Source organism: Sus scrofa, chromosome 5 (assembly GCF_000003025.6).
Source record: "Sus scrofa isolate TJ Tabasco breed Duroc chromosome 5, Sscrofa11.1, whole genome shotgun sequence".
NCBI lineage: Eukaryota > Metazoa > Chordata > Mammalia > Artiodactyla > Suidae > Sus > Sus scrofa.
Window position 1 is genome coordinate 80665589 of NC_010447.5, and position 13020 is coordinate 80678608.

A 13020-nucleotide genomic window follows, 5' to 3' on the forward strand; every position below is an offset into this window, starting at 1 on the left:
AACGGTTCGCCAGCTGTCGCCTGTGTGTGGTGACAGCGTGGGAGCTGGCAGTGGGATGGGCCACAGGCGCGTGGAAAGGAGCGTGGTTAGGATTCCGGGGGAGGCCAGGGGTGTCCCGGTCACGCTAGGGAGGCCTCAGCTCTGCCGTGAATGACAAGAAACCAGGTCTGCATTTTAACCTTTTTATTATTGGAGTTTTCCTTTCCTCGTGGGAGGGGCCTGATGTCAAGGGCCAGCTTCCCCCGGGGACGTGTCCAGATGCGCTGAAGCGTCTCTCCCGCCCGCAGAGTTCCCACGGAAACACCATGAAGCAGTTCATGGACATCTTCTCCCTGCCGGAGATGACGCTGCTGTCCTGTGTGAACGAGCACTTCCTGAAAAACAACATCGACTATGAGCCCGTCCACCTGTACAAAGACGTCAAGGTGGGGGCAGGTGGGGGTCACGACGCTGACCTTCTCCCCGCTTCGCAGCAGCAGTGACAGCCTCGTTAAGCCTCCCTGGTCGGCGTGCTGCTGGAAACCGTCCTTTGCCCGCGGTCTCCTTTATTTGCAGGTTCACCCTGAAAAATCCTAAGAAAGATGTTGTGTTGTTAGGAGAATTAGCAGTCAGTCAGAGCTGGTAAGAAGGGACTCGTAGTGTCATCTGGATTTCCACGTGCATATTTGAACACGTCATTTATGTAGCTTTGTGTTATAAATTTTAATTTAATTCATATTCAGTATGTTTATAGATATATTCTTTAAACTGAGCTTTTTGTAGTACTTAAAATATGTTTGTATATATTATGTATTTATTTCTTTTTAAAAAAATAATGATGTATTTTTTGTGTGTGTGGCTACACCCATGGCACATGGAAGTTCTCAGGCTAGGTATTGAATCCAAGCCACAGCTGTGACTTCTGCCACAGCTACTGCAATGCTGGATCCTTAACCCACTGTGCTAGGCTGAGGATCAAACCTGTGCCTCCACTGTAACCTGAGCTACTGCAGTTGGATGCTTACCCCACTGCACCACTGTGGGAACTCCTATATTTACTTCTAATATGTATTTCTAAACATCTATTCATATATAATTTATTATTTCAATATCTATACTTTTAAAGATCCACATTTATATACGACAGTGTTTTTATTATGTGTTTATGACTAATTTTAAATATGAACTGCCCCAATCCTGGATTTTAAAAGATGTAGGATGAATTACAGTTTTCATTATCAGCCTGGTGTTATTTGAACTAAATTTAAATATTAATTAATTAATTATTAATTGCTTTTTAGGGCTGCATCCATGGCATATGGAGGTTCCCAGGCCAAGGGTCGAATCAGAGCTGTAGCCGCTAGCCTACCGCCACAGCAATGCCAGATCTGAGCCGTGTCTGCGACCTAAACCATAGCTCGTGGCAATGCCAGATCCTTAATCCACTGAGCGAGGCCAGAGATCGAACCTGCATCTCATGGATCCAGTCACATGCGTTTCCACTGCCCCTTGATGGGAACTCCTATTTTTTATTTTTATATATCTTTTTCTTTTTATGGCTGCACCTTTGGCATTTGGGAGTTCCCAGGCTAGGGGCTGAATCAGAGCTGCAGCGCAGGCCTACGCCACAGCCATAGCAATGCAGAATTCTTAACCCGCTGAGCAAGGCTAGGGATTGAACCCACATCCTCATAGACAGCAGTCAGGTTTGTAACTCGCTAAGCCACAACGGGAACTCCTAAATATTTAGTTTCTCTTCTCTCTTTGGCTCACACAAATACTTTATCTTTACGAATCACTTGGAGTTTGAACGCTCAGCATTCATGAGGAAAGACAGTTACTAGGAAGTTCAGTGCTTACTGTCAGGTGTTACTACCATGACTAGTAAGTACACATGGAGAGTTTACTACCTTCTGGGCACTGTTTTTCCGAATGCTCTATGCAATACTTAACCTTTATGCAATACTTAACCTTTATGCAATACTTAAATCTTCCACAGTAGTGCCTTAAGTATTATCACCCTCATTTTACAGTCAAGGAAATTGAGCCGAAGAGAGGTTGAGTGACTTCCCTAAGGACATAACAGCTAGGAAGTAGCAGAGCCTGGATTTTAGCCCGGGAAGTTGGGCTCCGGCTTGCTCTTCACCACTGCTGATGTGCAGTTGAAACAGGCCTGTGCTGGGAGGTAATTGAGGTTGAGCTTATGGTCCAGAGTCGTGACGGTAACTCCTACCAATTTCCTAAGGCTTATGGCTCAGCTTTCCCTGCAGCCCAGTCCCCTGCTGCTGGCTCCAGAAGGTTCCCCTGTGCCTCCAGGAGTGCCCACCAATGTAGTAGACCTGTTCAGAGTTATCTGAGAGGGGCTGTGCCCTGACACCTGCCATGGCCCCAGGCTCCGCCTCGTGTCTGCTGGACCACGTCTCCACCCGAGTTGCCGGCTCCTTGACACTTCTTGCCTCTAGGGTAGCACTGAAGCGAGGTGGATCCTATCATTGGTCTCTGCCACTTTTTCTAGATCATAGAACCTGCTCTTGGGGTCCAGGGAAGGGTGCAGAGATGAAAAGAGCAGTGCGTCCCTCTGTCCAGATGACCTGAAATCGTTTGGTTGTGATACCGCATATAAATGACTGTTTATCCTGTGGGCTCTATTCAGAATTGTTCACACACATTACCTCCTCCAAGAGGCTCTTGGGAGATTGCACTGGGAACTGCTGCTGTCACCATGGAAACCTAAGTTTCTTCTCAGGGGCTGCCTGTGATAAATGGACCGGAATTTAGATTTCATTTAGTGCCTGGGTTGCCCAGCTTCTGCAGCCATTATCCTGAGTGTCATTATCCTGACTGCACTCATCTGTCCCTTTACCCAGACTGTCTCGTACTCTGGCTGATTAAAAACGTATCTTCTGACAGGATTCCATTCGGGATGTGCACATCAAAGGAATCATGTACGAGCGATCGAAGCAGATATTGGTACGTAGCAGATGTTATCGTGACGATCAGCCCTCACTTGGCTGTGTAACTAAGCAGGCCTCTTACGCCAGGGCTGAGCTGGGGCTGCAGTACCTTTTCTGAGTGCAGTGCAGGGACCTTGTATCCTTTGTCTCAGAACTTCATGTAATCCTGACCCAAAAGAAGAGGAGCTGGCAGCGGCAGCCAGTTTGTTTTTTCCCACTTAGACTGAGGAGGCAGGAAGGCAGAGAGGCAGGGATCCTGGTTATTGATGCACTGGGTACCAACATACTGCCTTGAACCAAGCTGCCTTCAGGCTTCTCTCCCCCCCCCCGGCCCGATGCCCCATGTAGGAAGCACTTGTTGATTGACTGATTTCACCCAGAATCTGTGTGTGCATTTGTTCTCTTGCTCTTAGAAAAGTATATCTGTTACGCCGAGCAGACCCGAGCGGTGTTGGCCAAACTGGCTGATCATGGCAAGAAGATGTTTCTCATCACCAATAGCCCCAGTAGCTTTGTGTAAGTCCTCCATTTCCTGGCTAGCTTCTGGCTCTCTTCCTGGATTCCATGGATTTTGTTTTTTCATTTTTTAAAGTTTTATTGAAGTATTGTTGATGTACAATGTTGTGATGATTGCTGCTGTACAGCAGAGTGATTCTGTTAAAAATAATCCATTCGTGTTCAGATTCTTTCCCCGTATAGATTATGAGAATACTGGGTAGCATTCTCTGTGCTGATACAGCAGGTCTCTGTTGGCCAGTCATTCCACATACCTTAGTGTGCATATGCCAGTGCCCACCCCCCATCCACACCCCCCTCAACCTGACCCTTTGGTAACCATACATTTGTTGTCAAAGACTCTGAGTCTTTTTCTGTTCTGCAGCTAAGTTCATTTGTATCCTTTTTTTCGCTTCCATATAAATGATACGTGATGTTTGTCTTTCTGTCTGACTTCTAATAGTTGGAAATCTGAAAGAGAAATTTGCGAGGATAGTTAATCCCTTTAATGTTAGACTAACATGGCTGGCATGTTGTTCCAGGGACAAAGGGATGAGGTATATTGTTGGAAAAGACTGGCGGGACCTGTTCGATGTGGTCATTGTTCAGGCCGAGAAGCCAAACTTCTTTAACGATAAACGGAGGTAAGTGTCTATCTTTCTAGGGACTAGATTTTATTCATTTGCTGCTGTAAATACTTACGTAATGTGTCTTGGTGCAATCCAGTTGGAAAATCACAAGCTTCTAATGTTACAGCATTTGACTTTTAGCCCTTCTAGCAGGTAATTTCAAGGCAGTGAGATGAGTACATAGCAGACAGCGTACACCTATTGAAACTTTTTTTTTTTTTTTTTTTGTCATTTTGTCTTGTTAGGGCCACACTGGTGGCATATGGAGGTTCCCAGGCCAGGGGTCGAATCGGAGCTGTAGCCGCTGGCCTACACCACAGCCACAGCAACTCGGGATCTGAGCAGTGTCTGTGACGTACACCACAGCTCATAGCAACACCGGATCCTTAACCCACTGAGCAAGGCCAGGGATCGAACCCACAACCTCATGGTTCCTAGTCGGATTCGTTAACCACTGCACCACGACGGGAACTCCTGAAATGGTTCTTAGTTCAGGCTTTAAGAACACGATTTTCAGCAATGAAACATCCAAAATTAATATCACTCAGTAAATTAGATCTAGGTACAGATGCATTGTGAAGCATAACAAAACAGCAGCAGCAAGAAACCACCTGCTGGGTATCTCCCTTTTTTGGGGGTGTGGCCACACCCTCAGCATGCCGAAGGAACTTCCCAGGCCAGGGATCAAACCTGAGCCATAGCAGTGACAGAACTGAGTCCTTAAGTGCTAAGCCACCAGGGAACTCAGGGTCTTAAAATGTCTTTTAACATGTGGACAGACTGGTTCACTGAAAGTCAACCTGCCCACTTGCACTAGATTATAAAAGAACTCATATTTGTATCCTAATGGCCTACTTCTAAAACACTTTTACCTGCGTTTCTCTATTCTGCAATTGGTAACCTTGCAGCCTTTCTCTCTCTGCTACGTGACTTAAAGCATCATAATTTGGTGCCTTATAGTCAGGGTTGAGTGAATTAAATTCCTCTTATAATGCTGAATTCCAGTTTTCCAAGTGTCCCAGTGACTCCTGGAAGACGAAGCAAACCTAAGAACCAGGTGCAGAAACTGACAATTCAAGAGAACGCAGGAAAAACTAGAGTATTGCTCAAAACCAGCAGTAAACGCTGGCTCACTGCTTGGTCCCTGCTAAAATGCCCTCTGCCTTTTCTTCTTAGATTCCAGAGGGCGGTCAGGGCGGGAGCCTCCTCTCCTTTCCCCGGGGACCTTCCTCCTTTGCCGTGTTTATACACAGAGGCCAGACGGTGTCTGAGACAGTCTCCCCGGGAGGGGCCCTGCTCAGCTGTGCCCCTCACTCTGGGTGCCCGGATTAAGAATCCTCCACCTCCGTCCAGCCCCGTTTTATTTGTCGTGATGAAGGTTAGAAACGACCGAAAGGAACATCCATATGAGGGGATATTATGCAGCCCTTAAAAATAAGGTGTTTGAAAAAAAGAGGCAGTGAAAAAAAAAAAAAAAATGAGTTCCCGTCGTGGCGCAGTTGTTAACGAATCCGACTAGGAACCATGAGGTGGCGGGTTCGGTCCCTGCCCTTGCTCAGTGGGTTAACGATCCGGCGTGGCCGTGAGCTGTGGTATAGGTTGCAGGCGCGGCTCGGATCCCGCGTTGCTGTGGCTCTGGCGTAGGCCGGTGGCTGCAGCTCCGATTCAACCCCTAGCCTGGGAACCTCCCATATGCCGCGGGAGCGGCCCAAGAAATAGCAACAACAACAACAACAAAAAGACAAAAAAAAAAAAAAAGAGGCAGTGAAAGTGTTTCATGACTATAAAAAGTGATGTGTGAAGACTAATCACATGGGGAGGAGCTCACAGCCTTGGAGAAAAGGAGATAGGGACCAGTATGTGCAAATCCCCCTGGTTTTATGTCCATAAGGAAGAGGAAGATCGAACAGTATCCACTGAGATGGTGTGTTTCAGAGTTCTGGAATCACGCGTGGTTTTCCTTTTCTTCATTGTATTTTTCTGCATTTTCCACTTTTTTTTTTTTTTTTTTTTTGCAGTGAGCATAGATTTTTCTAACAGAGAGGCAGTCCCAAGTCCATGTTACCCAAGAAAAGAAAAAGGACACATAAGCCTGGTGTTTTGTAGACTAGCACCCCCAGGGTGAGGAACGAGCCTTTATTCCCCACCCCCCGCCCCGCCCCATTTTCCATTAGAAAGTCATGTGCCCAGTTTTAATGTATTTTGTATCTAGATTGGGTGAATGTCAGGGCAAAGCTGGATAAATGTTCTAGCATTATCTCCATAAGCGGTGTGTGAAACAGTTTCTGCATGGCCACAGAAGTTTGGGAAATCTGGGTTAAAGAAAAGCTTCATGGGAGGGCTCTTCAGAGCCGTCAGTGGTTTTAAAGAGGGCCATACATAGTGCGTAGTGTTTTCCAAATTGATTTGACCCTGGAGTTCTTTTTCCACCAACCTCCTTTGGCTCCTGAGGTCCACAGTTTTTGGGGTATATTGCCCGAGGCCAGGGAACGTTGGTGGTGGGCTTTCGTTTTTGGTTGATGAAGCTCTTTGCTGTTCCCAGGAAGTAACTGTAATTTCTCACACAGCAGACAGCAGCTTGCGCTGCTCCCACGCGTCCTAATGTTTCCTCTTTCTGTTGCTAGACCTTTTCGAAAGGTGAATGAGAAAGGCGTCTTACTCTGGGATAAAATCCACAAGTTGCAGAAAGGCCAGATTTACAAGCAGGTATCTCGTGACCCATCTGTCCTTTCTGTTGCTGTGCTTTGTGGTCAGTTAGAAGGACAGTGGCTGACATTGGTGGAGGCTTGCCACGTGCCGGGCAGAGTTCTGGGTCCGATGCTGGAACTGTTTGTAATGTGGTGGCGGAATTTCAGCTTCAGTCAATAGTTTCAACATGCTATGTCTCAGTTCATTCGGCATCAAACAGTTTTTAAAAAACAAAATTTAAAGTATCTTCTTTTCATAGGATAAAAAATTCAAGATGCCAGTAGTGAACCTTGGAAATGTCTCTTTAAGAAGTATTAAAAAAAAAAAAAAAGTATTTAATCCCATGGCATTGTATTCACTCAAATGAGTAATTATTTCCTGATGAACTGTGTTTTATGTACGGTTTTGGTTTTTTTTTGGCCTCCCCCAGGGCATAGGGAGTTCCCAGGCCAAGAATCAGGTCTGAGCCATAGCTGTGAACGAAGCTGCCGCTGCGGCAACACCAGATCCTTTAACCCACTGTGCCTGCTGGGGATTGAACCTGTGGTCCTAGAGCTGCAGAGACACTGCCAATACTTTGGTGCCACAGTTTTGATGTATTTTGTTATCATATAAAGCTCTCCCATGTTTGAGTAAATGATTGAATTGCTGACCATTATTGTGTAATTGAAGTTAGTTTTTTTTTTAATCTCATAATTTTTTTATATCTGTGTAATATTTATAATACATAATATTATACTGTACAGTTTTTTTTTTTTTTTTTTAATACTGATACATTCCTGGTGGATAGTAACAAACTGCTGGATTTGGCACTAATATATTTTCCAGGCCTGAGAGATTAGTTTTAATACAGCCATTCCACTTCTAGGACATGAGCCTAAGAAAATTATTCAGACATAGCTTTGCTATAAGACTGTTTATTAGGAAGTTACTTACAAAGAGATAACAAATAAATGTCCAGCGTCAGAATTGGTAAGGTGAATCATGGGCGTTCTCAGCTCTTGAAAGCTGAGGGAATATTTATTGACGTGATCACAGAATGTTAAGTGAAAAAACTAGATTATTTCAAAGAGGTATATAAAATATGAATCCTTTCTGAAAATACATTTGACTTAGAAGAAAGGTCTGAAAGACTTCAGGTCAAGGTGTTTTCATATTTTAATATTTAAATGTAAATGCAGAAACATTCTTTTAAGTTTTAGATATCTTGGGCCTCTATCTGTCATATGCTATAACACCTCTGTTTTTCTATTGCAGGGCAATTTATATGAATTTTTGAAGCTTACCGGATGGAGGGGATCCAAAGTGTTGTATTTCGGTGACCATATATACAGCGACCTGGCGGTGAGGACACATTTTCCCTGTTGTTGTGTTGGGGTAGGATGTTGTTAGGCCCACTTATTGAGAAACTTGTCTTTTGTTTAAGACTGTTTTTATACTTTTCATAAAAATGAGTAGTGAACCACATTTTTTTTTTTTTTTTTGGTTTTTAGGGGCATACCTGTGGCATATGGAGGTTCCCAGGCTTGGGGTTGAATTGAGCTGTAGCCACTGGCCTACACCACAGCCACAGCAACAAGGGATCCCAGCCGCGTTGATGACCTCTACCCCACAGCTCACGGCAACGCCGGGTCCGTAACCCACTGAGCAAGGCCAGGGATCGAAGCTGTGGCCTCATGGATGCTAATCAGATTCATTAACTGCTGAGCCACAATGGGAACTCCCACATTTTTTTTTATAATTTCAAAAAAATTTAATGATTTTTATTTTTTCCATTTATAGTTGGTTTACAGTGTTCTGTCAGTTTTCTGCTGTACAACAAAGTGATCCAGTCTCACACACACAGAGACACACACATATGTATATACACAGTCTTTTTCTTGCATTATCCTCCATCATGCTCTATTACAAGTGACTAGATATAGTTCCCAGTGCTATACAGCAGGATCTCATTGCTTATTCATTCGAAATGCAATAGTTTGCATCAGTTAACTCCAGATTCCCAGTCCATCCCACTCCCTCCCCCTCCCCCTTGGCATCCATAGGTCTGTTCTCCGTGTCCATGAGTTTCTTTCCTGTGGAAAGGTTCATTTGTGCCATATATTAGATTCCAGATATAAATGCTATCATATGATATTTGTCTTTCTCTTTCTGACTGACTTAGTATGAGGGTCTCTAGTTCCATCCATGTTTCTGCAAATGGCATTATTTTGTTCTTTTTTATGGCTATGTAGTATTCCATTGCAAATACATACCACACGTTAATCCATTCATCTGTCGATGGACATTTAGGTTGTTTCCATGTCTTGGCTATTGTGAATAGTGCTGCAGTGAACATGATAAGAGATAAATGCATGTGCCTTTTTCAAGGATTTGTCTGGATTTATGCCCAAGAGTGGGATTGTTGGGTCAGTCATATGGTAGTTCTATATGTAGTTTTCTGAGGTACCTCCATGCTATTTTCCATAGCGCTTGTGCCAATTTACATTCCCACCAACAGTGCAGGAGGGTTCCCTTTTCTCCACACCCCTCTAGCATTTGTTATTTGTGGACTTATTAATGATGGCCATTCTGACGGGTGTGACGTGGTATCTCTTGATGGTTTTGATTTGCATTTCTCTAATAATCAGGGATGTTGAGTATTTTTCATGTGCTTGTTGGCCATCTGTATATCTTTGGAGAAGTGCCTATTCAGGTCTTTTGCCCATTTTTCAATTGGGTTGTTGGTTTTTTTGCTGTTGAGTTGTATAAGTTGTTTGTATATTTTAGAGATAAAGCCTTTGTCCGTTGCATCATTTGAAACTATTTTCTCCCATTCTGTAAGTTGTCTTTTTGTTTTGTTTATTTTTCATTTTTTTTTAATGTCTCATTTTACTGAGCAGGATAGATCAGAGTCATGAAGTAGATAATTTATTTTGGAAATGATGGAAATTAGCAGTTTACTCAGTTTATCAGAAAAAGTCTTTCCATTTAAGTAATGGTAAGAGATAAATGCCAATGTCCTTTCCTTTTTCTTTTATTATAAAGCATCAGAAACACACAAATGCTCTGTAAAAGCTCATAAACATCATTTAGGGTTTCTTTTGCCAGCCTGTCATTGTGTGTGTGTGTGTGTGGTGTGTGTGTGTGTGTGTGTGTGTGTGTCTTTTTAGGGCTGCACCCAAGGCATATGGAGGTTCCGGACTAGGGGTCCAATCGGAGCTGTACCTGCTGGCCTTCGCCAGAGCCACAGCAATGCCAGATCTGAGCCTCATCTATGACCTGCATCACAGCTCATGGCAACACCGGATCCTTAACCCACTGAGGGAGGCCAGGGATCGAACCCATGTCCTCATGGATAGTAGTCGGGTTTGTTAACCACTGAGCCATGACGAGAACTCCCCGCCTGTCATTTTGAAAGGGTACAAAAGTGACATTTCCAGGAAACAGCTATTATGTGAAAATAAGGCTCTTCATGCTTCTTGGAAAGACTGGCGCGTCCTAGGACTTGAATTATGATTTCCTCTGTAGTCAGCAAGACTGAGTTAGTTACTTCATTACCACACTTTACTCCGTGTGGAATGACTCTTGTTACGAAGTGATTCCAGGCGAGGTGGTTCAATGCCCGTTTGACAGCGTCTGAAGCTCAGCGTCTAGCAGGTGGCAAGAGTCGGCTCTCAGCTGCCTCCGCTGCTGCCGTTTCTGAGTGCGTTGGCCTGCGCGGCGCTGCGTCTGTGTGCATGTCGCCGTCCCCGTCCTCTGCCCGCCGTGGGAGCCGGGAGCTTTCGTGGCCGGGCAGTGGGACCCTCTGGAACGTTTTCAGAGCACGTGCGCTGAGCCCCACTGACGTCTGCGGAGTCCCACTTGGCGCAAGTGGGGGATGTAGAGAGTTGACTCCAGAGCCTGTGTGTAGGGACACCCTCCCGGTGACTCCAGCACACCTCCTACAAAATCCCGTCCGTCCAGTGGATGGAGGTCCCGTGGGAGGAGTCCTGGGCTTAGAACTGGACCACTGGGGTCCCCACATCTCTGTTGTTCATTAGCCACGTGACTGTGGGCACAGCCCTCAAGCCCGGTCATCCTCGTTGGTAAGAAGAGTGAAATAAGATAGACAGGGGTGTGAGGTAGGAAGATAAAGTGCTCGCGTCAGGGTGTTGACACTCGGAATGTCCAGCCACGCCACGTGGCAGCACACGCTTACTGCTTGCTGTGCCATCAGCTGTGTGCCAGTCCCGAGGCGTGTGGGCCCCTGGGCCCCGGCGGTGCCCGTGACGCTTCAGAAGCACTCCCAAGGCAGAAGTGTGTCAGGAGTGTCCGCAGGATGTCAGGGTCACCTGGGAACTTGTTGGAACCGCAGAGTTAGAAACCCTGGGAGTGGGGCCTGCCGTCTATGTTCCAAACCACCCTCCACACCAGAAAGAGGCCAGGTAGTGCTGGCCTCATAGGAGGAGTTAGGAACTGTTCCCTCCAATTCGATTTTTGGAAGAGTTTGAGAAGGTTTGGTGTTAATTCTTCTTTATATGTTTGGTCGTGAAGCCATCTGGTCCTTGGCATTTCATTGTTGGAAGGTTTTGATTACTCATTCAATCTCCTTACTAGTTAGAGGCCTATTTAGATTTTCTGGGTTTTTTTTTTTTTTTCATTCAGATTTTCTGTTTCTTCATGTTTCAGTCTCAGGTTGTATGTTTCTGGGAACTGTCAGTTGATCAAGATCATCCAAGTTGTGGGCATACAGTGGTTCACAATACCCTTTTATAGTCTTTTTTTTTCCTATAGAATTGGTAGTAATGTTACCATTTACATTTCAGATTTTAGTCATTTGAGTCTTCTTTTTTCTCATCAAGCTTAAATTTTATCAATTTTACTGATTTTTTTTTTTTTTGAAGAACCAACTCTTGATTTTCTCTGTTGTATTTTATTTTGAAAAAATTTTTAAAATTGAAGGCCACACCAGGATATGGAAGTTCCCAGGTTAGGGGTTGAATTGGAGCTGTAGCTGTAGGCCTACACCATAGCCACAGCAACATGGGATCTGAGCTGCACCTGTGACCTATGCCGTGGCTTGCAGCAGCACCAGATCCTTAACCCACTGAACAAGGCCAGGGATTGAACCTGTGTCCTCACAAAGACTGTATCAGGTTCTTAACCCACTGAGCCACCAGGGAGCTCCTGTTTATGTGTAACCTTTATTCTTTCTCTTGTTCTGTTAGCTTTCAGTTTAGTTTGTTCTTTTTCTAGTTCCTTCAAGGTGTAAAGTTAAGATGTTTTGAGCTCTTCCTTTTTTAATGTCAAGGGGTATAGTTATAAACCTTCCTTTTAGTATTATTGTTTTTGTTGCATCCTGTAAATTTGGGTATGTTGTTATGCATTTTAATTTGTCTCAAGGTATTTTGTAATTTCCCACATGTTTTCTTTCTTCCTTGACCATTGGTTGTTGAAGATTGTGTTTATTTAATTCCACATATTTCTAAATTTTTCAGTTTTTCCTTCTGCCTTTTGATCTTCTGTCTGGTTGTTTTATCCATCATGGAAAGTGGGCTGTCAGAGTTTCCTGCTGTTACTGTAGAGCTAGCTCTTGTTCCCTTCAGTTCTGTTAGTGTTTGCTTCATATAATTTGGAGCTCTGATGTTTGGTTCATATGCGCTTATAATTATTATTCATTCTTGGTGAATTGACCTTTTGATCATGAATAATGTCATTCTTTGGATCTGTAACAGATTCTGACCTAAAGTCTGTTTTGCCTGATTTTGGTATAGCTGCTCCTGTTTTCTTTTGGTTACTCTTTGCGTGGAGTATCTTTTTTAATCTTTTCAGTTTCAATCTTTGTGTGTCCTTAGATCTTAAATAAGTGTCTTGTGAACAGCATGTATGTAGTTGGATCTATGCTAACGTTTAAAAACCACTGTTTTTTTGTTGTTGTTGTTGTTTTCTTTTTAGGATGGCACCTGCGGCATACAGAGGTTCCCAGGCTAGGGGTCCAATGGGGTGTACAGCCTACACCACAGCCACAGCTACACCAGATCCGAGCCATGTCTGTGACCTACACCACAGCTCATGGCAATGCCAGATCTTTAACCCACTGAGCGAGGCCAGGGATTAAACCCACGTCCTCATGGATACTAGTCAGATTTGTTTCTGCTGAGCCATGACGGGAACTCCCGAAAACCACTGTTTTAGACTTAGAGAACAGACCTGTGTTGCCGAGGGGGAGTGGGGAGGGGCTGGGATGGGACCTGGAGTTTGGGCTTGGTAAATGCAAACTGTTACATTTAGAATGGATAAGCCATGGGGTACTA

General features: G+C 44.4%; 1 protein-coding gene across 1 annotated transcript in view; it reads left to right on the plus strand.

The window, feature by feature from the left end:
* The window catches only part of NT5DC3 (5'-nucleotidase domain containing 3), a 66813-nt gene that overhangs the window by 39920 nt on the left and 13873 nt on the right, over positions 1-13020 (plus strand). The window contains 7 exon segments of the mRNA XM_005664189.3: positions 288-425; positions 2890-2926; positions 2929-2949; positions 3347-3449; positions 3971-4072; positions 6682-6763; positions 8003-8089. Of these exon segments, the coding sequence (XP_005664246.2) occupies positions 288-425; positions 2890-2926; positions 2929-2949; positions 3347-3449; positions 3971-4072; positions 6682-6763; positions 8003-8089 (570 nt within the window).